This window comes from Mustela putorius, unplaced genomic scaffold (assembly GCF_011764305.1).
Source record: "Mustela putorius furo isolate JIRA1106 unplaced genomic scaffold, ASM1176430v1.1 tig00000487_pilon_pilon_pilon, whole genome shotgun sequence".
NCBI lineage: Eukaryota > Metazoa > Chordata > Mammalia > Carnivora > Mustelidae > Mustela > Mustela putorius.
This window is the reverse complement of record NW_025421399.1, coordinates 2,411,757-2,434,689: the sequence shown is the minus strand read 5'-3', so window position 1 is coordinate 2,434,689 and position 22,933 is coordinate 2,411,757. Positions and strand designations below refer to the sequence as shown.

Here is a 22,933-nt window from a genome sequence, read left to right as displayed (position 1 = left end):
ACTTCTCCACGAGTGACTTAGCCAAGGGAACACCTTACTCTAAAATTAAATAGAAGAAGAGAGATTTTGTGTATGTTTACACCATCTACCTACCCCCTGCTATGAGCTGGTACCATCACTGCCACACTGAAAGCACTGAACTACGCTGGGAAGTGGATGTCCTCCTCATTTTTTTTTTTTTAAAGATTTTATTTATTTATTTGACAGAGATCACAAGTTTGCAGAGAGGCAGGAAGAGAGAGAGGGGGAAGCAGGCTCCCCGCAGAGCAGAGAGCCTGATGCGGGGCTCCATCCCAGGACTCTAGGATCATGACCTGAGCTGAAGGCGGGGCTTTAACCCACTGAGCCACCCAGGTGCCCCTGGCCTCCTCATTTTACAGATGGGTCTTAGAAAGTGCAGGGGATATGCCCCAAGTCCGTTAGGGTTGGAGTTAGGATTGGAGCCCAGATTTAGCAGCAAACACCAGTTCGTCCACGGCGCTGATATCCTGCACCCACTGTTCCTTCCTCTGGTCTAGTTTTCAATTTTGCATCCACGAGGAGGGGTCCTTAAGCCCCAGAGCAGGGAGAAAGGATGAACTCCGCAGCTGGAACACATCCTTCTGTCCGGAACTAGAGAGCGAGAGCACTATTTCCCGTCGGAAGGGGAAAAATGCTGCCCTCAGCCCCGCCCCCGCCGCCTCGCGAGATCCGGAAGTTGCGTGTCGCATCCCGGCGCCAGCCTCCCCGTCGGGGGTGACGCCGCAGCGGACTGCCCTTTCCCAAGATGGCGTCGAAGATGGGTTCGCGACGGTGGATGCTGCAGCTGATCATGCAGCTGGGTTCGGTGTTGCTCACACGCTGCCCATTCTGGGGGTGCTTCAGCCAGCTCATGCTGTACGCTGAGAGGGCCGAGGCGCGCCGGTGAGCGGGCCCACGCGGCCGCCGAGCGCGGTGGGGTGGCGGTACGGCCCGTCCGAAGAACGGGGGTGCAGTGAGGTGGGGAAGAAGTTGGGACCCTTGGGCTGGGGAAGAATTGGGATCTCGGGCTTGGTAGGGGCCCTGGTCTGGGGCAAGGTGGGCATTGAGCGTAGCGCAGGGGTCCTGGCCGTGAGAAGGGCCTCCGGTTCAGGGGCGCAGGGGAGCTTGTGGGAACTTAGGGGGTCGTAAGGCTCTTCTCCCGCTTCATTCTGTCCTCGTTGCTTCTTCCCCTCTCCGGCTCGCAGGAAGCCCGACATCCCAGTGCCCTACTTGTACTTCGACTTGGGGGCGGCCGTGCTGTGCGCCAGCTTCATGTCCTTTGGAGTGAAGCGGCGCTGGTTCGCGCTGGGGGCCGCCCTCCAGCTGGCCATTAGCACCTACGCCGCCTACATCGGGGGCTACGTCCACTACGGGGACTGGCTGAAGGTGAGCACCTCGGCCCAAGGCGGGACTTCGCTAGGGGGCTGGGGAGCCGGAGGCCAGTGCCCAGTGACCCCGGGGCAGCGGGTAATGCATGGTGCTAGCCAGTTGCATAGTGTGAAGCCTGGGAAGGCAGAACCCCTAGGCTTGTGGAGATTGTTACAGACTGCAAAGATGAAAGGCCCTCAGAGACCACATAAGACTGTCTTTCAGGGCGTGAAAACTGAGGTGCAAAGATGAGAAACAGACTTCCCCAAAGTTACACGACAGTTAGCATTGCAGGTGAGGCCAGAACCCTTTATGCCATTAGTTAGTAATGTCAGAATATAGGGCAAAAGGGACCTTGGAGAGTACTGGTTCCAGCCATCTGATTTCATGAAATTTAATTAATTTAGGGCGGCATGTAAATCTGAAGTGCCAGAACCTGTACCAGGTGCTGCAGGTGTGTAGATAATCCTGGACAGAGGCAGGGACTGTCAGTCCAGTGGGGGTGGCAGATGTGCGAACAACTACCGGACAGTGGGATCCCTGATTTTTTTTTTTTATGGGATAGACTATACTCTATAGCAGAAAGAACATTGGGATTCGAGTCTGTACACCTGGAGGTGTAGAGGGGGCAACTCTTGGTATCTGGACACTTTCTGTAGGACCTTGGACAATTTTAGTAATCCCCTGGGCCTCAGTTTCCACTTCTGATAAAAAGAGTTCTATCTCTGCTGCACCTGCCCACCACACTTGGAAACGGTAAGAGGGTTCATCGGATGGAATGGGATGTATAGAGATGGGCAGTGCTGTGCTCTAGACAGCCAGGAGAAAGGTGGTGGCTGCAGTTCCTGACTGGGGTCCCCTCGCCTCGGTCCAGGTCCGGATGTACTCGCGCACAGTTGCTATCATCGGCGGCTTTCTTGTGTTGGCCAGCGGCGCTGGGGAGCTGTACCGCCGGAAACCCCGCAGCCGCTCCCTCCAGTCCACCGGCCAGGTGTTCCTGGGCATCTACCTCATCTGCGTGGTAGGTTGGGGGGTTGCTGGTAGGTTGGCTGGAAGTGCTTGCCTGGGAGTGAGGCAGAACCCAGGGAGGTGGGCAGAATAAGGCCCTGCATATATAGTTCCTGATGGTCTGCCTCCTGGACACTGCCCCAGCCAGCTATTGGGCTCAGGAACCATTCAAGTGCCTGAGACCTGGCTGAGGGTCCCTTCTTCCAGCATTATTGCCACCAGGGAGAGAAGAGGTTGGATTGACTGTCCAGTCCCAAGCCTGAGAGTCAGCAGAACAGGGTGGACTGGTCCTCTCGTGGCTTCAGCCTGCAGAGGACTGGGAGAGGGAGCAAAGGAGAGGTTTGGTGGGATTCAGACACCAGATGGGGCTCTGTTGCTTAGAGTTGGTTGGAGTAGTGAGTTATGGTACTCCCTAGTAGACGACCTAGGGGGAGCCAGTGTGGCTGGGGACCTGGACAGGCTCCAGGTCACTTGGCTTCATCTTGGTTCCTGGGCACCATATCCCATGTGCAGAGCTCTGTACTCAGAGGTGAGAGCCCCAGTCTGGCAGCGGAGACACGCTTCTGCCCTCCTGAGCCCCAAAGGTGAGGAGAGACAGGCCCTAACCTCTGGAGTTCCCTAGCCTGTGTGGGGGGAGATGCAGGCCCTCCTTTTAGAGAGCCCCAGGTCTGAGCCAGGAGTCAGGGGCCCCGCTGGCAGAGGCTGACTTGCAGTTGGCATCTCAGGGCCAGCTGTCCCCAGACAGGCTCCTCAGCCTGCAGGAGAGACTTATAGGATGGTGTGTCTTTAGGCCTACTCGCTGCAGCACAGCAAGGAGGACCGGCTGGCCTATCTGAACCATCTCCCGGGAGGGGAGCTGATGATCCAGCTCTTCTTCGTGCTGTACGGCGTCCTGGCCCTGGCCTTCCTTTCGGGCTACTACGTGACCCTGGCTGCCCAGATCCTGGCCATTCTGCTGCCCCCCGTCATGCTGCTCATTGATGGCAATGTCGCCTACTGGCACAACACACGGCGCGTTGAGTTCTGGAACCAGATGAAGCTCCTTGGAGAGAGTGTGGGCATCTTTGGGGCTGCCGTCATCCTGGCCACCGATGGCTGAGTGGCACGGGGAGAGGCCGAGATGGGCGCAGCAAGCCACCCAGGGCCACCCGCCTTCCTGCTTGCTGGCCCCGTTGTTTCCTTCTGCTTTCCACTCTGTTGGTTTGGTTCTTTGCTGTGTGTGTATGTGTTGGTAAGAGGCAAGTCTCTTCCCTGGTACCTGGGCTCGGCCCTGGGTGGGTGGGAGCCCCGCTCACGATGCCTTACAGGGCTTTTTCCTGTTCGGTGGTGGGAGACCTGAGGCCAGCTGCTCCCTGGGTCTCCTGTCTCAGAGAAGGGAGTAAGGCAGGGCTTGGGGGGGGCTACTGAGAATGGAAGACAGAGGAAGACCATGAACCAGAAGTGAGCAGATGTGAAAAATTCCTTTTTGAACCTGGCCAAGCGCAGCTAGGCTCTACAGTGCTTTCTGGAGACTGAGACTGAGACTGAGACTGTGTGTGTTGACACGTGTTCGGGGCTGGGAGGAGCCAGGGGCCAGGTGCCGCGGAGTGCGTTCTCAGGGTGTGCTGGAGGCAGAAACAGCACTTGCTGTTGCCCCACCTTGAAAGCAGAGCAGGCCGCTGCCCGGGGTGTGTGGGGGGTAGGGCAGGCGGTGGCTAGCTTCCTGCCTCCTGCCTGCTGTTTCCAGCTCTATGGTTGGCCTGGTTGGGGTGAGTACCCTCCCAAAGACCAGACCACACAGTCCTCCAAAAATAAACATTTTATATAGACATTTGGCTTTGCTTCTCTGTTCTCCCCGCAGGGCACATTGCCATTGGCTGGGATTGATCTTGGGTTTTTTGAGAGACCGCATCTGGTTAAGCCCCACTTTGGTTCCCCCGTGATCTCTGCCCTGTTCTGAGGGTTCCCACAGGCCTTTGGCCGTCTAGTCAAGATCCTCCCTGTATTCTGCCTTTGATCCATCGCCTCGGTCCCTGTGTCGTAGCTTGTCTCTGCCTACCCTTTTTTCCTCCTGGTTTCTTTTGAAGAAATCTTTGGTGAGGGCAGCTGGCAGGGGGCAGGGGGGCTAGCATTGAGTGTCCACTCTGAGGATTTTACATCTTACAGATGGGGCAAATGGAAGCTCAGAGAAGGTGAGCAGCTTCCCTCAAGCCACAGAGCAAATGCAGCCACAGCTGGATTCCAGGTCGGGCCTGTCTTAATGCCCACACACAGCTGTGCGCTCTGTCACCCCTCTTCTGAGGGAAGGCAGAAGCTGCTCCTGGGGTTTGGTTCTGTCATGGCCCTGCTGTGCCATGATGGTCCTCTCCCTGCTTGTCCATGCACCTCCTGATTGAAAGTAGCCTGGCGACCAGCATGGGGCCTGTCACATCGCGGGGGTCAAAAATGTGGAATGAGACCTCTGGCTTTGGGCTCCTGCTGGCTGAGGTGTTCTCAGCAGATGGACACAGCCTCCAGTGGGTCTAGGGGAAAACATCCAAGTCTGGGCCTTGCTTGGAAAGAGAGCTGGGGCTGCTGTTGGTCTGGTCTGTGGGGTGGAGGGGAGCCCCACTGGGGGCTGCTGACATCCAGGTGAGGGAGACGGTGACAGCATTCATCTTGGAGGCACTCCATCTCATTTAGCTCCTCTCTTCCCTCTGGGAGCCCCCTGGTTCTCCAGCCCTCAAGATCTTGCTCCCAGAAGGTCACTGCTCATTTCCTTTCAAGTGTGAGCTGACTCTCAGACAAGTATTTGTGTTTTAATCAAGGCCTCCTGAAAAGTTGTAAGACCCAAAGGGATTAAAGTAAGTGGTGGACTATCAAGCAAATGGGGGTGATATTTTGGATAAGGGGGTCTCGAAACAGAACGGAGGCCACAGAGACTGGCCCACCTTTAAGGTTCGCCCTGAAGGCAAACCGGCAAGCCCTCGACCCTGGCTTCCCAAATCTCTAGACTGAAAAAGGGAGGCCATCTGGTTATAGTTATGGAGCCAGTGGTGAGGGTCCGGGGTTGTCTTGGACACACCCTTCTTCCTGGGCTTGTGCCCTCTTGGGCGCCCCCCTCTGGACAGAGTAGAGTAGGAGCCGCTTCCTTCTCTGCAGATCACTTAGCCATCAAGCCTGGTCCAGCCTGTGGCTGCCTGGGATCATCACCTCCAGCAGGCATGACTTTGGTTCACCCTGGTTGTCCCAGGGCCTGAAGGGCAGGCAGTGAGGGTCAGCTGCCTGGGTCAGAAGCTGGCTTGCAGAAGGAGTCCGGCAGCCCCTTGGCATGGTTGACCAGCTCATAAGAGTCCCGGATATCGGCCAGGCCAAACCAGAAGAAGATCCACTGCTTGTTGGAGAAGCTGCCATCACTGTGTTTGAAGTACCTGGTTGGGGGGAAGGAGGCAGCTTTTAGGGCAAGCTTTTAGGCATGCCATCTACATGCTAGGCACCCTGCTGTTATCCGGTTTCATCCTTACAGCAGCCGCCAAGAGCCTGGTGGTGTGGTATGCTCTTTGCACAGAGAAGCAGCTAAGGCCCGGAGAAACTAGTTGACCTGCCAGAGTCCCAAAGCTAGGAAGCTTAGACTGAGGACGTCCTTTGCTCTGTGCCTCCAGGGGAGGGGTTCTTGTTCACCTCTTGGTCCCCACACAGCTGGATGAGGGCATAGTTGTAGAAGGAAAGAGAAAGGAGAGACCATTATGCTGGAGCTGCAGTAGGCCTGGGGTCAGCGCTTGGCCATTAGGCCGGGAATAGAGACTGGAGGATCAGGACTCTTCTAAGGACGCTGGGAGAGTCAGGGAGTGTCTTCAAGGAATCCACTGCAGTGGGACAGAGCGTGTTTAAGTGTGCTCTGCTTCTGGGGAAATCTCAGATTCCGTGTGTGGTCTGCTCCTTGGGGAATGTGGGATCACATGGAGTGGAGCCTTTTCCTTGGGGGAGGCCCAGCCTTCGGGGGGCGTGGCTGTGGAGAGCTGGGGCGGGGGCGGGGGGCGGGACCTACCAGGGATTGATGGGGTTGGTGACGCGGGAGCGCCAGAAAAGCGTCTGCAAGTCCCGCCGCAGGCACTCCCAGAGCATCTGGCCCGAGCCTTGTCCCTGGCGGCTGGAGCTCACCACAAACTTGTCTAGATATGGGGTGCCTCCCAGTACTGGCTCCGTGGTTAGAATGGCGGCCGCGTTGTACCTGGCGCAGCAGGGGAGAGGCAGGCTGGGACCTCTCTTAGGCCACAAGCTGCCCAGCTCTGTCCCTCGGTCCCTGTCCCCTGGGTCCCGCAGGCTCACCCCTCAGAAACGTAGACAGAGTGCAGCCGTGGGCGCAGCGAGGCCAAGTAGTCGTCCCGGAGCTTCTTGCCGAAGCTGGCGTTGACCAGGTTCACCAGGCGGCGCTGGTCCAGGCTGTCCAGGCTGCGCACCCGCAGCATCCGCTCTGCGTTCTTGAACAGGGTCCCAGACCCTGGGGGTGGCGCAGAGCGCGAGGGGTTGGTTAGTTTAGCCCGAGAGCCAGGGCCCATCAGCTCCTGCCTGTGCTCTGCCTGGTCGTCGGAGGGGGGAGGGGTGTCCGGATATGACAGGGGCCAGTGGGACAGTGGCCCTCTTGGGAAGATCTCCACGATGAAGTGATCTCTGCGGTCAGCAGAGATACGTGCAGGATTTTCATACGGGGAGAAGCTCTCTCCTGGCAGTTTGTCCCTCAACTTCGGTCCATCGTGCGGAGTCCCACCTACTTCCCCTAGACCCGCCTGCCTCCCCCAAAACCCTGTCTTGCCTGGTCTCCGCCCCCGCCCCGCCCCCCGGCGCGGCCCGCACCCTTGTTGCTGAAGAGCTCGGTGAGCAGCGTGGCGGCGGCGGCGATGACGGCCGAGGAGTGGTGCGGCAGGCGGCTGAGCACGTCCACGATGAGCCGCATCTGCTGCCGTTCCTTGGTGCTCACCCACTCGGCGTTGCTCACCACGTCCAGGTCGGCCGGCAGGTTCACGTTACTCAGGACCTGCGTCCAGGCCCAGGGGGTGAGCCTCTGGCCCGCAGCCGGCCGCGGACGGCGCCCCTAACCCCCACGGACCCCTTTACCCTCGCACCCTCCCGGAGTCCTCGGCTGAGGAGGGTTCGGAACTGGGCACCAAGCCATTCCCTAGCCACCCGGCTTGACTCTGGGGCCCGTCAGGGAGGCGAGCAGGGAGCCCAAGAAGGACTCAGCCGGGACCGGGGTCCCGCGAGCGGCGCCCGAACGGAGGGGATACACCTTCTGACTGCTGTCGCGCAGGCCTCCTGTGTTATTGAGGAAGATGATTTTGGTGGGCTGTAGCGCCTTGGCCAGAGCCGCGGTCACCTCCAGCGAGTCGAGGAGGACGGAGCGGCGCGCCGTCGTCTCCCCGATGGGGCACAGTATGGGGATGCTGCCAGACTCCAGGCACCACTGTAGCAGGTCGGTCTCCACGGAGACGATGCCGCCGTAGCTGTGGGGCCAGACGCTGTGCTCAAGAGGGCCCCCTCCAGGCCTGCGGGGCTGGGGCGGGGCGGGCGGCCGGGCGAGGTCTAAGGACGCCGGGCGCACGCGGGACCCGCACTAACCTGGCGTGAGGGGCGGGCTCAGCCGCGCTCAGCACCGAGCCGCCGCCGAAAAAAGGCACGGCAGGGGCAGCGTTGTGCCGCAGCTCATCCACCAGCACCTTGCAGTTCTGGGCCAGCTGTGCCTTAGCCTCCCAGAAGGAAAGGCAGCCGGAGGGCGCCGTGGGAGCGGGCAGCCCTAGGACAACCAGGGGCTTCATGTCCATGCGCTGCAGGAATGCCAGAGCGAAGGCCAAGCTGGATACGGCGCTACTGCACTTGAGTACCTCCTCGTCCACCTGTGGGGGAGGGAGCGTTCAGAAGGGGCAACACTGGCCCTGACTCCCGCAGCCTGACCACCCCCCACCCCCAGCCCTGTCGGTGTCCCCTGCCCTGCCCAGGAGCAGTCAGGCCCCATTCCTGGCTACCGGCGCCCACCTGCTCCGCCCTTTGCCCCGTTGGGTCTTGCCATCCCCTTATCTCGCATTGGTGTTCCTCCCTCTGTGCCTCCCTGCGACCTTGGACTCTATGAGTTCTTGGGGGGAGGGGTAACCCAGGCAGCTCCTGTCCAAGTTCCCTACTTGGGTTCCCATCTGAACCCATAATCGCGCCCACGGTGTGTGTGCGTGGTGGGGAGACTTCTCCAGCGCATCACACTTGGGGGATTACGGTCCCCCAGTCTCCTCGCCTGGGCTGGGCGTGAGACTATGGGAGCAGCGCGCAGCTTCACCCGGCGCCGGGCACTCGTCCCGGCACCGTCTCACCCTTTCAGCTTCCGCTGTGCAGAGTCGCAGCGGGTCCCGCCATGCCTGGCGACACGTCGCCGGACAGCCCCCATACATCCCGTCGCTGTGGCACGGCCGGCGCCGGCCTCCGCTCACCTCGATGACTGCGAAGGGCTTGTCTGCGGAGTGGTAGCAGGTCTGGAACTGCGTGAGCCAGTGGCGCGCCTCCCCGGGGCTGGCTCCGCACTGGTTCAGAAAGGCCTGGATGTCTCGTTGCACCAGCGAGCGGCCGGCCGGGGGCCCCGGGGGGTCGGGAGGGCCCGGGGGCGCCGGGGGCGGTGTCCACTCCTGCTCTTCCGGGGCAGGCGAGCGGAGGTCGTCCTCGGCGCCCTCGGGCCCTTCCCGTGCGGGCTGGGCCGGCGCCCAGGCGGTGCTGAGCCGGCGACCTGGGCTGGCGCTCCTGGCCGTCCGCCGTCGTGCGCTGCCGCTCAGTCTCCGGGCACCCCCAGGGCCTCGGGGACCGCGCAGCCTTCCTCCCACGGAGGTGGTCCGTAGGGCCCAGGCCAACCGCGCCGTCGCCATGACAACCAGACTGGCTGGTCCCCCCACGAGTGCGCTTCTGTCCACAGCTCCCGGCTCTGGGGGGCTCTTAACCTGCTGCAAGGCGGGGCTGGACCAGCCCGGGCGGGGCGCGGACTGGGGGCGCAGAGTCTTCTCTGGGTGCATTTGAGGAGGGTCAGGCAGGGCATGGGTCAGAGGGCGGGGCCACCAGTATCCCCCGCCCCTGGGGGGGGGAGCGGAACCCACTAGCGCCGGTCACGCGGCAGAGATAAGGGGTGGCGAGGTGTCTTTCATCTGCTGCCAAGGCCGGTTCCAGGAAGGGCTTAGGAGACCCAGGGTGGCTTTGGCGGTTTGCGGGTTCTGGATGCTTAAACGGGAGTGTGAGGAGGGCAGGAGGGGAGAGCAAGTGGCCGCTGCCGCTGTTGCCACGGGACTGAGGGAGGAGACCGCAAGGAGAGGCAGGGAGGAGTGGAAGGAAGGTGCAGGTGTGCCAGCTCTGCTGAGGGCGGGGATGCCTCTGTCCTATCATCGGAGATCAAAGAAGATTGGAGTCATGAGGTTACCAGGGTTTGCAGGCTCCAGACAGTGGGTACCACTTGGAAGAATTTTGTCATATTCTTAAATCACCCCTTCTTATTTATTTTAGTTTACTTTTTATTTTTATTTTATTTCATTACCTTGTTTGAAACCAGGCCATCAGCTATATGCTCGAGACTGTAAGCACTGGGAAGCCAGCTTCAGTGTTCTTTTCCCTCCTTTTCCCAAACATAAGCCCTTTTCCACCAAGACAAGCGTCCAGATCTGATGGGAAAGGGAACCGAAAGGGGAGTCACCCCTTATTAGTATGAAATTTTAAATTTAATTTTATTATTTTTTTAAAGATTTTATTTATTTATTTGACAGAGACCAGAGATCACAAGTAGGCAGAGAGGCAGGCGGAGGGGGTGGTGATAGGAAGCAGGCTCCCTGCTGAGCAGAGAGCCCCATGCGGTGCTCAATTCCAGGACCCTGGGGATCATGACTTGAGCCAGAGGCCTTCACCCACTGAGCCACCCAGGTGCCCCTTAGGAAACTTTTTAAATTTAAAATTTATCAAAATTTATCCCTGTCAAGATTGTAACTAGAAAACCAGTATCCCCTTGCTATCATCAGAAGAAAGCCTTAAGAATAAAGCCAGAACGAAATCTTAATCAGTTCCAGCCAGCTAGTGTTGCCAGCTCTCTTGGTAACACAGAAGGCCGGCGAGTGCCCAGTGTCAGAAGCACCCTGCAGCCTGGGAGGCTTTCTGCTGACATGTGGAATGCCAGGCACTGTGCAAAGCATTTCACATATAATAATTCATTTCGTCCTCACGATGACGCCCACTTTACAGGTGAGGAAATCAAGGCACAGAACAATGGGAAGGCCAAGGTTGTTCCTCTCATCAACAGTGGGGCTGTTCTTTGAAGCAAAGCAATTCTGCTCCAGCTGCATGCTCCTAAACAAGATTTGAAAAGGACCTGAAAACTTTCACAGGATGTGATTCACTGTGACTTGATACTGTATCCGCCTGCTGCCAGAAGCACCCCCCACACTATCCGTTGTACACATCCTGCACTTCCGTACTGTACTGGGTGCTGGATACCCCACACGCTGTCCTTGTAGAGGAGGAAAGCAAGTGTGAAGGAGCAGTGACTTGGCCAAGGTCACACTGCTGTTAGCGTCACTGCCAGATGTTGGGCAACCTAAGTTCTCGCTACTGCTCACTTCTTCCTTCTATGCAGTTCTGTGTTCCCTGGGCTGGGGGTCAGGACTCTGGGGGCTCTGCCTGAACCGCCAGTGGTGGCTTGAGCTGCTTCTCTCCTGAGTATCTCAGAGGATGCTGGGGGAACACGCCCACCCTGTCCCAGGATCCCCCGCCAACACACTCATGCCTGCACCCACACGTGCGCACACACAACACACACAGGTGCTATCCTGGGCAGGAGACTCCTGGCAGGGGGAGGGTGGAGCTGACCTTTGTGACCTTGTCCAATGACTTTTCCATTTTCCTACTTAGAAATCCTGGGTTCCCTTAGAGCATGGAAGGTCTGTACCCCCTACTCTGTGGGGGCACCTCTAGGGCCTTCTGTCTCTTTGCAATTTACTCCTGCCCACCCCCTACTTCCCTATACTTCCCAGAATCCCCCAGGGGAGGTGGTCCTAGCTCCTGGGGGCACTAATCACTTTCCAAGCCTCTCATCGGTGCTCCCACCCTCCCTGGCCCTGCCCCACTCAGGATTCCTCCTTTCCTGTCTCTCTGCCCCAGCTCTGTCCTCTCTTCACGCCTCTCCCAAACGTATGCCTCTTCCAGGCCCTTTCCCCCTCCTCCCAACTCAGGGCCTCCATGAGAGCAAGGCTGACTTCTCACTTCAGACGGGAGCTCCCTGGGGGCAGAGTGGATGTCTCCCTCCGACCAGGGGCCCACCCATTTCAGCCCCATTTCCCATAGGCTGGTGGGGCAGACAGGGGCTGGGGAACTGCTTCCTACTGCCCCACTGCCTTGGGCTTTAGCCCAGAGGGCCGTGTCCCCAGGCAGCCAATGGGCCCAGGGATACCCTGAGTAGATGATTAACTCTAGGCCCAGTGACCCTGGGGCCACTGTGTCCTCACTGCCTCTCTCTGGGGGAAGGCCAGCCTCTGGTTGGAGAACTGGCCCTGCTTTGTGGAGGAGATGAGTGTGGGTGTAAGAGGTCAACACCCCTACCCGACCCCACCCCTCCGAATTGAAGGCTGCCAGGATCCCTGGGGGTCTGGGTTCCAGAGAGAATTTTCCTCATTCCCCCTAAAGCAGGCCGTCATTTTGTTTTTCAGAGCAAAGCTTGTTGTCATTGTGCCCAGAATCAGGCTCCTGTCTTCTCACCAGGCCCTGGGTCATGGAGATGCTGGGAACAGACACAATCCGCCAACTCCTCCAGACACTTCCCTCAGCACAGGCTGCAGCCTTGAGCACGGGAGCGGGTTTGAAGGGCCAGGCTGTCCCTCCTACTAGAGCCTTCCTTGGCTGCCCCTCAGGACAGGTAGGCGTGGAAGTGACAGGAATTCAGCCAGTCTAGGGGCGGGGATGACAGCTGACGGTTCCAATCAAAGCACCTGAGGGGAGATACACACACACACACAGAGTACACAAATGTAACATCCCACACCATCCACTAGGCTGCACGCAGAAACACAGATGTCTAGACACACAAGTGTACGGAGATCCACAGAACAGTGGAGACCCACACCACTCGTTGTCACACAGGTGTACACATGGCGAGATGCACATGTACAGGCACAACAGGTGAACAGAGAGACATGGGTCCACCCAGACACGCATTCATGTGCAGAATTATGCCAATTTACACGCGCGGCCACTGGGTCATTTATAGGAACACAGACATGTACATGTGGGCAGGGGCTGAGAACACACAAAGACATACCAGCTGTTATCAGTGACAACTATGGGGACACTTAGATCTGGAGACATGAATGTATGTGGACTTTTGTGTGTGTGTGGGCACGCGCACACTCACACACACACTACATACAGAGTTAGAGGCGGACACCCCCCCCCGGCCCGAGTTCACACACTAGATGTGCAGACAGAGGCACAGAGCTGTACTCATTCACACACCGTGATGGGGTCTGGCATGGGTGAAGTGGCCAGGAAACATTGAAGGAAGGAAGGAAAGAGTTGGAAAGGGAAGCCTGGCTCTGTGGACCCTGTGCTGTGGGACTGGCTCGAGGACCACCCGACAGCCCCAAGGTGGCCCTCTCCGTCCGTGAGGAGGGAGAGCCCAGCGGGAGAGAACAGAGGCCTTGGTCAACCACAGTTTTGTGAGCACGTATTATGTGCCTGGTCGTGAACGGGGTGCTCTGAGGACGCAGTCCTGTTTCCCTGGCTGGAGACCAGCAGGCCTGGTGCTGCCACTTCCTTGGTTGCCAGGGTTTGGCCAAGGCACTTAACTTCTCTGGGCCCCCGTTGTCTCCCCTGTAAAAGGGGGGGAAAGAGAATAAAACTTAATCTCATGCGCAGTAGTGAAGACGGAAAGCTCTCCATGGGCGCGCAGTCAGCCAAATCCACACTGTGGGAAACCATAGGACAGACAACCTGGTTTCCTCAACAGGTAAATTACAAGGAAAAGAATAAGAGAGAGGAGGGCGGAGTAGATGAAAAGGGGTGTGTGTGTGTGTGTGTGTGTGTGTGTGTGTGTTTTATGGATTCTATTTTAAGTAATTTCTACACAACTCTGAGATCAAGAATCATATGCTCTACTGCCTGAGACAGCCAGGGCTCTCCCTAGAAAAGACTGATTGATTGATTGATTGATTGATTTTAGAAAGAGTGAGTGCAAGCTGGGGGAGGGGGAGAGGGAGAGAGAGAATCTCAAGCAGACTTGGAGCCTGTTATGGGGCTCAATCCCACAACCCTGATCATGACCTGAGCCGAAATCAAGAGTTGGTGGTTTGGGTGCCTGGGTGGCTCAGTTGGTTAAGCATCTGCCTGAGGCTCAGGTTATGATTCTAGGCTCCTGGGATTGACTCCAGCATTGAGCTCCCTACTCAGCAGAGATTCTGCTTCTCCTTTTATTCCTCCCTACTGCTCATGATCTCTCTCTTTCTCTCTCTCTCTCAAAAAAAAAAAAAAAAAAAAAAAAGAGTTGACAGCTTAACTGACTGAACCAGCCAGGTGCCCCCCCAAAAGATTTATTTTTTTTATTTTTTAAATTAATTAATTTATTTAAATATTTTTATTTATTTATTTGACAGAGAGAGAGAGAGATAGGTAGAGAGAGAGAGGAAGGGAAGCAGGCTCCCTGCCAAACAGAGAGCCCAATGCGGGGCTCGATCCCAGGACCCTGGGATCATGACCTGAGCTGAAGGCAGAGGCTTTAACCCACTGAGCCACCCAGGTGCCCTTTTTAATTTATTTTAAAAGATTTTATTTATTTATTTGAGAGAGAGAGAGATCAGAAATAGGCAGAGCGGCAGGCAGAAAGAGAAGAGGAAGCAGGCTCCCTACTGAGCAGGGAGCCGGATGTGGGGCTCAATCCCAGGACCCTGGGATCATGGCCTGAGCCAAAGGCAGAGGCTTAACCCACTCAGCCACTCAGGCACCCCGTGTGTTATGTTTTTAAAACTACTCCATATGCTTTAGTGTACATCCTGAATATTTATAGATGAAAGGATAAGATGTCTGGCATTTGCTTCAAAATAGCCCTGGAGTGGGGAGGAAAAAGACACAAGGCAGAGGATCAAAAGGTAAGAGAGGAAAAAAGTGAAGACAAGAAACAAAAACCAAAACCCTGGAAGGGACAGGGCGGGGTGGGAGAACAGAGACAGTAAGGCTCACTCCAAGTCGGGAGGTGGTATGTGTCGAAGCTGGACAGTGGGCAGAGGATTCATTACACTACCCTCCGCTGTGTATGATTGGACAAAAGAGAAAATTCAGGGAATCCCCATAGGTGCAAGTTAGCAGCCTGACACGTAAACTCCCCATAAAAGCAAGCTTTCTTCTTCCATGAGTACTTTTCCTTCAAGGCACAAAAATGTGAAATATTATATAACTCCACAAATATATAATTTATGGATTGAAGAATTTCGGTTCCAAGTGTGCCATGAGCCTCTTGTCCAGCAGGGGGCTCCCTACTCTCCGCCTCTTCTGGCTGCTGTCCTGGGGGTGTGTGAAAAGGAGGAAGCTATCCCCGGTGTAAGGGAGATGTTGGAGGCCTGTTAGCGTTGGCCAGAGAACTTCTCTTGGAGATGAGAGAAGAAAACACACACACACACACACGGAAGAATCCGTCCATAACCCTATGATGGTTAGAGTCTTCCTACAGTCTACAATCTCTGGGGACTGGGGGTATTTAGGAAAAGGCTACTGTCTTTTTTATTTAATTAAATTAATTTATTTGACACAGAGAGAGAGATCACAAGTAGGCAGAGAGAGAGTGGGAAGCAGGCTCCCTGCTGAGCACAGAGCGTGTTGCAAAGCTTGATCCCAAGACCCTGAAATCACGACCTGAGCTGAAAGCAGAGGCTTTAACCCACTGAGCCACCCAGGCACCCAAAAGGCTACTGTCTTGAAGATCATGATGGCAGACTCTTGGTCCGATAGGTTCTAAGCACACGAAGTCGGTGTGATGATTATTACAGAGATGCTCGGAGACAGATGATAGACAAGTAGAGATAAAATTCTTGAGGCAAGGGCACCTGGGTGGCTCAGTGGGTTAAGGCCTCTTTCTTCGGCTCAGGTCATGATTCCAGGGTCCTGGGATCAAGCAGGCTCTCTGCTCAGCAGGGAGCCTGCTTCTCTCCCTCTTTCTCTTTCTCTGCCTGCCTCTCTGTCTACTTGGGATCTCTGTCCATCAAATAAATAAAAATAAAAAAAAATCTTAAAAAAAGAAGAAAGATTCTTGAGATAAGATTCTGGAGAAAGCGGAGAGCACAGTGGAGAGGTAGAAGGGGTTCCACCAGGAGTCACCCGGAATCCACAGGTGGAGATGGTTCAAGAAGAAAGGGGCAGCCCGCACCATAGATGCCTCAAAGCCTGAGAACAGGCTGCTGGTTTCACTTATCAGTGACTTTCCCATTTCAGTGTGTGTATGTTGGGGCGGGGGGTAGGGGGCTGTAGGGTAGGAAAGCCAGGTAGTAGACAGTTGGGGAGGTGACTGGGATGAGCCCACTGGAACTCTGGGAACTCCTGGCCAGAGAAAGAAGCAGAGCCTCCTTTTTTTTTTTTTTTTTTAAAGATTTTATTTATTTATTTATTTGAGAGAGAGAAAGTGGGAGAGAGAATGAGAGGGGAGAAGGTCAGAGGGAGAAGCAGACTCCCCATGGATCTGAGTCTGATGTGGGACTCGATCCCAGGACCATGACCCGAGCCCAAGGCACTCGCTTAACCAACTGAGCCACCCAGGCAGCCCCAGAAGCAGAGCCTCCTTATTCAAAACATGGTTCTTTACATCAACTGGGGGCTAGTTGAAAATGTGGAATCTGAGGGCCCTGCTCTAGGCCTACCGAATTAACATCTGCACTTTAATGAGGCCCCTAGGGGATTCTTTGGGGGTGTCAAAATCTGGAATAATAAACTGGAATAAATAAACTGGGGCAGAGGTGTGGGCGGGTCTCAGGAAGTCAAGAGAGGTGGCATTCAATATGGGGGTGTCCCTCGAGAGTTTGAGGTCAAGGAGGAGATGGAGGGAGAGGTGAAGGCCCTGGCGTGGAGCTGAACTTGGGGCTGTTGTGTTTATGGTTTCGCGGGGTGTTGTGTGGGACTCATGGGTAAGGTTAGGGGGCGCAGCGCTGGGTGGTACTTCTCTGACCCATGGCTGAGGGGGTTACTCATCTGTGTGTTCCAGAGAGGAAAGAAGAATGTGCAGAGGTGAGTGAGTGTGTGTGTGTGTGTTTGAGGGTTCTGGCATGTATGAAGGGTGAGTTGGGGAGCAGAGCTCATATATATCTTTTGTGTGTTTTTGTGCTTTTATAAGTTAGAAGCCAACAAATGGAAGTTTCATAGGGTCCATCCTAATACGTGCGTGTCCCAAGGAGAAGGTGATGTGTAGGCAGAGAATTGTGGAGTTCAGGGCTTAGGAAACTGTCCTAAGGTTGAACAGTCCGCCTGCTGGACTTAGGGAACTCACGGCCCCACCCGACCTGTCCTCCAGGGAGAAGAAACCCTGCAGACTGTAATTACATACTATTGCCACGAGAGGGCGGTGTCGGCTCGGCCCGGCGATTCGAAGACCGGGTGAGCTCCCAGCGAAGTTATAGCGGTTCGCTCCAGGAGCCGAGTGAGAACCGGTCCCCGGCAGCGAGTCTGGGGGCCGACTCTTGGCCTTGGGGCCCAGGCTTGCCGCCCCTCCCCCGGGCTCTGACTAACCTTCACCCCAGCCAATGCTCTTCCAGAGTCACCCCATCTTCGGACGCCGCTCTTCCATCCTGACACCCCCAACCTTCCTGCAAGTCGACCAGCCCTGGGGTGGGGAGAGAGTGAGCCAAGGGGGAGTCAGGACCAAAGGCGTTGAGGGGAGTGAAAGGTTCCCAAAGTTGGGAAGGTGGGGCTCAGGCGTCCTCAGTCGGTGCGCATGAAGGGAGCGCCCACGGTGGCCCGACAAGGGTGCTGGACGAGTGGATCCGGGGACACAGGGCTCAGCCCTTGCCTTGATCTGGAGTCGTGGTTTCGAGTCCCAGCCTCACAGAGTGGCCTCGGAATGGCTTTGAGCAGGACTTTCCCTCCGACTGCGGGAACTTTCCTTTTCGTCTTCTCGGTGGGGAGGAAGCTGGCTTCCCTCCCGATTTACCGACTCACTGGTCGTTGCAGGTCGTTGAGAAACCCCGGGGAAGGTACCAGTGTTAGTGTGCCAGGGCAAGGGCAGGGGCGGGGAAGGGCAAAGCCCAGCGTAGTGAGGCCAGTGGTGTGGGTGCAGCTAAAGGAGACCGGGGAGCCCCTGTAAGATTTTGAGGAGTGGCCCAGTGTCTGCTGGGCTCCTAGAAGTTAAGGGTTGGTGGTGGGGGTGGGGGGGAGGTGGTGGAGCCCAGGCAGAGACCAGGGGTCTGACAGTGGGAGTGGAAGGAGCAGCTGGTGGTTCCCTTTAGGGCGTAGTTAATAAAAGAACAACAGCACAAACCTCAAAACACCAAACACCTTTTTTTTTTCTCTTCATTATAAAAGTAATTCAGGAGAATTACTGAAAACTAGATAAATAAACCTGTCTAGCCTACTAAGACAGTTGCATTTGGTCTTTCTTTCCAAGCTCTTTCTTTTTCTTTTTTTTTTTTTTTTTTTTTTTTTTGACAGAGATCACAAGTAGGCAGAGAGGCAGGCAGAGAGAGAGAGAGGAGGAAGCAGGCTCCCTGCTGAGCAGAGAGCCCGATGCGGGACTCGATCTCAGGACCCTGAGATCATGACCTGAGCTGAAGGCAGCGGCTTAACCCACTGAGCCACCCAGGCGCCCCCAAGCTCTTTCTTATACATGAAACAAACAAGGATGGCTGTATTATGGTGTGCCTGTAAATATTTCCCTGAGCTTCACTTAGGATGTCAGGAACATTTTTCATATTAGGTCCCTATATTCGTTTCCTAGGGTTGCCCTAACAAAAGACCACAGACTGGGTGGCTGAAAATAGCAGGAATATATGGTCTCACAGGTGGGGAGATTAGCCAGTATCAAGGCACCAGCAGGGCCACCAGAAACCTGTAGGGGAGAATCCTTCCTTGGCTCTTGTAGCTTCTGGTGTTTGCTGGCAGTCCTTGGCTTTCTTTGCCTTGAAGATGCCCCACTCCAATCTCTGTCTTTGGGGTCACATGGCTACCTTCTCCCTGTGCGTGTCTCCTCTTCTTAGAAGGACACACAAGACATATTGGATTAAGTGTCGCCTACTCCGGTATGACCTCATCTTCATGAATTAAGACCACAACATCTTCCTTCCAAATAAAGTCCTATCCTGAGGTACTGGGGGTTAGGACTTCAGCATATCATTTTGGGGGACACAATTCAACCCGTCACACTTCCTAACTGTGGCTTTTATTGACTAAGATTTCAACAAGCGTAAAATTCCCTCATTTACTTAATTAATTTCTATTATTAAACATTCGATTTGCATCCAACTTATATATGATTATAAATATATTTAGCATTTCATGCATAGCATGTTCCTTCATACTGTCAAATGACTTTTTTTAAGGATAAATATTCAGAAGAGGGAATATCTGATTAAGGTTTACGGGAGGTTATGATTATATTTTCAGTTTGGGGAGAGTACAGGATGTGAGGAGACGAAGCACAAGGCAGAAAAGAATTACCCACAGGCTCATCCGCCAGAGGAAGCTTCTATGAGCCTGCTGTTTTTTTTTTTTAAAGATTTTATTTATTTCTTTGTTTTTAAAGGTTTTGTTTATTTATTTGATAAGCAGAGATCACAAGTAGGCAGAGAGGCAGGCAGAGAGAGAGGGAAGCAGGCTCTTGGGGCTCCATCCCAGGACCCTGGGATCATGATCTGAGCCAAAGGTAGAGGCTTTAACCCACTGAGCCACCCAGGTGCCCCTTAAGATTTTATTTTTAAGTAATCTCCATACCCAAGGTGGAGCTGAAACTCAAAAGCGGGAGATCAAGACTGGGAGGGCTCCACCAACTGAACCAGACAGGCGCCCCCTGCTGTATATTTTTATATATACTTCTTACCCTTGTTTTTTCTGGGTTGAGATGTTAGGGCAGGTAACATTTTGTATTCTGCTTTTCCCACTTAAAGTTCCAAACAGCTTCTTATCGCAGCAACCTCATGATCAACTTTGGGGTGACTTCATAATGTTACATATGGGGATACTTTAAAATTTATTACTGAATATGCTATTATCAGATATTTATGCTACTTCGAAGTTTTCACTATTATAAATAAGTCTTGGTACACATTTTATGCATATATTGCTGAAATGACTTTATTTCAGTGGGTACCCAGAAACTGAACTCCTAGATTAAAGTGCATAAATGCTCCCGAGTCTTTGGAAGTTGCTTTTCAAAAGGGCTGTACCAATGCCCACTCATTAGCCGAGAATGGACGCGTATGTCTATTTGCCAGCACTCTTGCCAGCAGTAGTGTTATCATTTTATTTATATATTTTTTAAGTTTTGAAATCTTCCCAGGCAAAACAGGGTGTTCTGTTTTGTCTTTTTTGGTGACCAGTGATGCCATTTGTTCTTATGGTTTTTTTTTTTAATTTTTAATTTTTTATAAACATATATTTTTATCCCCCGGGGTATAGGTCTGTGAATCGCCAGGTTTACACAGTTCACAGCACGCACCAAAGCACTTACCCTCCCCAATGTCCATAACCCCACCCCCCTTCTCCCAACCCCCCCTCCCCCCAGCAACCCTCAGTTTGTTTTGTGAGATTAAGAGTCACTTATGGTTTGTCTCCCTCCCAATCCCATCTTGTTCTTATGTTACCTTCCCTCTTTCAGAAGTTGTCTCTTCATGTCCCTTTGTCTTTTTGGAACCTAATGTTTTACATAGAGACATAGAGATCTGTAATTTCATTTTACATATAAAAGATATTACCTTTGGGGGCGCCTCTCTGCTCAGCGGGGAGCCTGCTTCCCCTTCTCTATGCTTGCCTCTCTGCCTACTTGTGATCTCTGTCTGTCTGTCAAATACATAAATAAAATCTTTAAAAAAATATTACCTTTTGTCATATCTGTCGTATGGATTTTTTTTTTTTTTTTTAGTCTATTGACTCATTTAAAACTAGTTATTGGGAGGGATGCCTGGGTGCCTCAGTTGGTTAAGCTGCTGCCCTCGGCTCAGGTCATGATCCCAGGGTCCTGGGATCAAGTTCCACATCGGGCTCCTTGCTCAGCGGGAGCCTGCTTCTCTCTCTGCCTCTGCCTGCTGCTCTGTCTGCTTGTGTTCTCCCTCCCCCCTTTCTCTCTCTCTGACAAATAAATAAATAAAAATCTTTTAAAAAATAATAAAAAAATAAAACTAGTTATTGGGAAATGCAAGCTAAAACAACAGTAGGGGGCACCTCACTGGCTCAGTTGGTGGAGTGAGCGACTCTTGATCCTGGGGTCGTGAGTTCGAGCCCCACGTTGGATGTAGAGATTATTAAAAACAAACAAACAAACAAACAAATCCCCACAACAGTAAGATGCCACCTCACACACTGTCAAAAACACCAGAAAGTAACAAGGACTCGCGAGGAGGCAGAGAAATTGGAATCCCTGTGAGCTGTTGGCAGGAATGCCAAATGGTGTAGCTGCTATGGAAACAGTATGGCATTTCCTCAAAAAGTTAGGAGGGTATGGGGTGCCTGGGTGGCTCAGTGGGATAAGCCTCTGCCTTTGGCTTGGGTCATGATCTCAGGGTCCTGGAATCGAGCCCCACATCGGGCTCTCTGCTCAGCGGGGAGCCTGCTTCCCCCTCTTTCTCTGCCTGCCTGCGCTCTCTCTTTCTCTCTGTCAAATAAATAAAATCTTTTTTAAAAAGTTAGGAGGGTAGATTTTATGTTACATGTATTTTTTGGGGGGTTTTATGTTATGTATATTTTACTGCAATTAAAAAAAAAAAAACCAGGGAGGGAAGGAGAAAATAGAACAGATAGCCACTAAAAAACGTAATGGGTTTTATCCTGTGTAAAGTATGTCTGTGTGCTGGGCACGGAGATTATAAAAACAATAAGATGTCAAGGTGCCCATGCACCACGAGGATCCAAAGTGACATTCACACACAGTCTCATCTGTGTTTTGCTGTAGGATGGAGCAGCGGGGGGCCAGGGAGCATTTAGGGGTGACAGCCAACCCCAACCAGGGAAGGTGGGGTGGGGGGTGAAGGGAAGGAAGGTTCCTGGCGGGCTCCGTCTAGGACAGATTAGGCTCGAGCCAGGCAAAAAAGAGGGGTTCATGCGTCATTTCAGTTCTGCTTTTATGACACGTACCTGTGTTTAACGCTTCTGTGGGCAAAGCTGTTGACCTTTCTCCTGTGTTCTCGTCCAGTCCTTTCTACTCACAAAGGCCTCTTCCCTCAACAGGTCTGGTTGTGCCGCCTTCCAGATTTTCTATGGTTCAATGTATATTTTTTAAAGATTTATTTATTTATTTGACAGACAGAGATCACAAGAAGGCAAAGAGGCAGGCAGAGAGAGAGAGAGGGAAGCAGGCTCCCTGCTGAGCAGAGAGCCCGATGTGGGGATCGGGGACTCGGGGACGTCAGGGCTCGATCCCAGGACCCTGAGACCATGACCTGAGCTGAAGGCAGAGGCTTAACCCACTGAGCCACCCAGGCGCCCCAGTTCAATGTATTTTTACATGTAACTCCGGTGGAAGGGGGGGGGCTGGGTGGCTCAGTGGGTTAAAGCCTCTGCCTTTGGCTCAGGTCGTGATCCAGGGTCCTGGAATCAAGCCCCACATCGGGCTCTCTGCTCAGCAGGGAGCATGCTTCCCTTCCTCTCTCTCTGCCAGCCTCTCTGCCTACTTGTGATCTGTCAAATAAATAAATAAAATAAAAAAAAAAAAGACATGACTTCGGGGATGGGTGCGGGGTTCTGGGGTTGGAGGGGAGGAGGACACTGGAGGGGACCCCAATGGGAGGGCGGAGAGGCAGGAAGGGGATGTCGGGCGGCTGCCGCGGATACTGTATTCATTCTGCTGTTCTCCCTCCTGCGTGCTGGTTGTGGACCCTCTTTCCTCCCTGGTTGTTTGAGGTGATGGGTGAGGAGGTATATAGCAGAAGCCCTGGGTGATGGGAGGCGATGATCCAGTAAGACCCTGCTGAACTTGACGCATGAGGATGCAGGGCAGACTGCTGTAAGGACTTCCAATATAGAGACTGACTAGGACAGGATGGAATTGTATATGCCATGGCTGCTCCTCAAGCTATCACTCTCAGCTCCCGCTTTCGCCTTCCTTATAAATACAGTCGACCCTTGTACCATATAGGGGTTAAGGATGTCAAAAATCTGTGTGGAGCTTTTGACTCTCCCACAACTTAACTTCCAATACCCTACTGTTGACCAGAAGCCTTATAGAGAACACGAACAGCCGATAAAAATAAACGTATTTTCTGTTAGATGTCCTGGATGCTGTGTTCTTACGATAAAGTAAGCTAGAGAGAACATGTTATTAAGAAAATCATAAAGGATGGGGCACCTGGGCGGCTCAGTGGGTTAAAGCCTCTACCCTCAGTTCGGGTCATGGTCCCAGGGTCCTGGGATCCAGCCCCACATC

At 54.0% G+C, this 22,933-nt stretch overlaps 2 protein-coding genes across 4 annotated transcripts; one reads left to right on the top strand and one right to left on the bottom strand.

Moving 5' to 3' along the window:
- The first annotated feature begins 717 nt into the window (after positions 1 to 717).
- On the top strand, positions 718 to 4,186 carry TMEM101 (transmembrane protein 101). The gene is made up of 4 exons (XM_004772578.3): positions 718 to 903; positions 1,206 to 1,386; positions 2,243 to 2,389; positions 3,167 to 4,186. The coding sequence occupies exons 1-4, from the start codon at positions 767 to 769 to the stop codon at positions 3,473 to 3,475; spliced, it is 774 nt and encodes a 257-aa protein (XP_004772635.1). The 5' UTR covers positions 718 to 766; the 3' UTR covers positions 3,476 to 4,186.
- On the bottom strand, positions 4,160 to 9,396 carry NAGS (N-acetylglutamate synthase). 3 transcript variants are annotated; one of them, XM_004772577.3, is made up of 7 exons: positions 8,808 to 9,387; positions 7,951 to 8,225; positions 7,622 to 7,835; positions 7,189 to 7,369; positions 6,664 to 6,835; positions 6,383 to 6,565; positions 4,160 to 5,765 (listed from the first exon to the last, which is right to left on the bottom strand). In XM_004772577.3, exons 1-7 carry the CDS (start codon positions 9,375 to 9,377, stop codon positions 5,612 to 5,614), a joined length of 1,749 nt encoding a protein of 582 aa, XP_004772634.1. In that variant the 5' UTR covers positions 9,378 to 9,387; the 3' UTR covers positions 4,160 to 5,611. The 3 variants fall into 3 exon arrangements, with proteins under 3 accessions (XP_004772634.1, XP_044936692.1, XP_044936691.1); XM_045080756.1 differs by lacking the exon at positions 4,160 to 5,765 and adding an exon at positions 5,774 to 6,033 and having other exon boundaries at positions 8,808 to 9,394; XM_045080757.1 differs by lacking the exon at positions 6,383 to 6,565 and having other exon boundaries at positions 8,808 to 9,396.
- Positions 9,397 to 22,933: the final 13,537 nt, after the last annotated feature.

Coding starts and splice junctions, on each gene's coding strand:
- TMEM101 (XM_004772578.3), top strand. CDS start 767: ATGGCGTCGAAGATGGGTTCGCGACGGTGGATGCTGCAGCTGATCATG. Junction 904..1,205: donor GAGAGGGCCGAGGCGCGCCG/GTGAGCGGGCCC, acceptor TCCGGCTCGCAG/GAAGCCCGACATCCCAGTGC. Junction 1,387..2,242: donor ACTACGGGGACTGGCTGAAG/GTGAGCACCTCG, acceptor GCCTCGGTCCAG/GTCCGGATGTACTCGCGCAC.
- NAGS (XM_004772577.3), bottom strand. CDS start 9,377: ATGCACCCAGAGAAGACTCTGCGCCCCCAGTCCGCGCCCCGCCCGGGC. Junction 7,370..7,621: donor TGCGCGACAGCAGTCAGAAG/GTGTATCCCCTC, acceptor GCCTGGACGCAG/GTCCTGAGTAACGTGAACCT. Junction 6,566..6,663: donor TCTGTCTACGTTTCTGAGGG/GTGAGCCTGCGG, acceptor CTGCTGCGCCAG/GTACAACGCGGCCGCCATTC.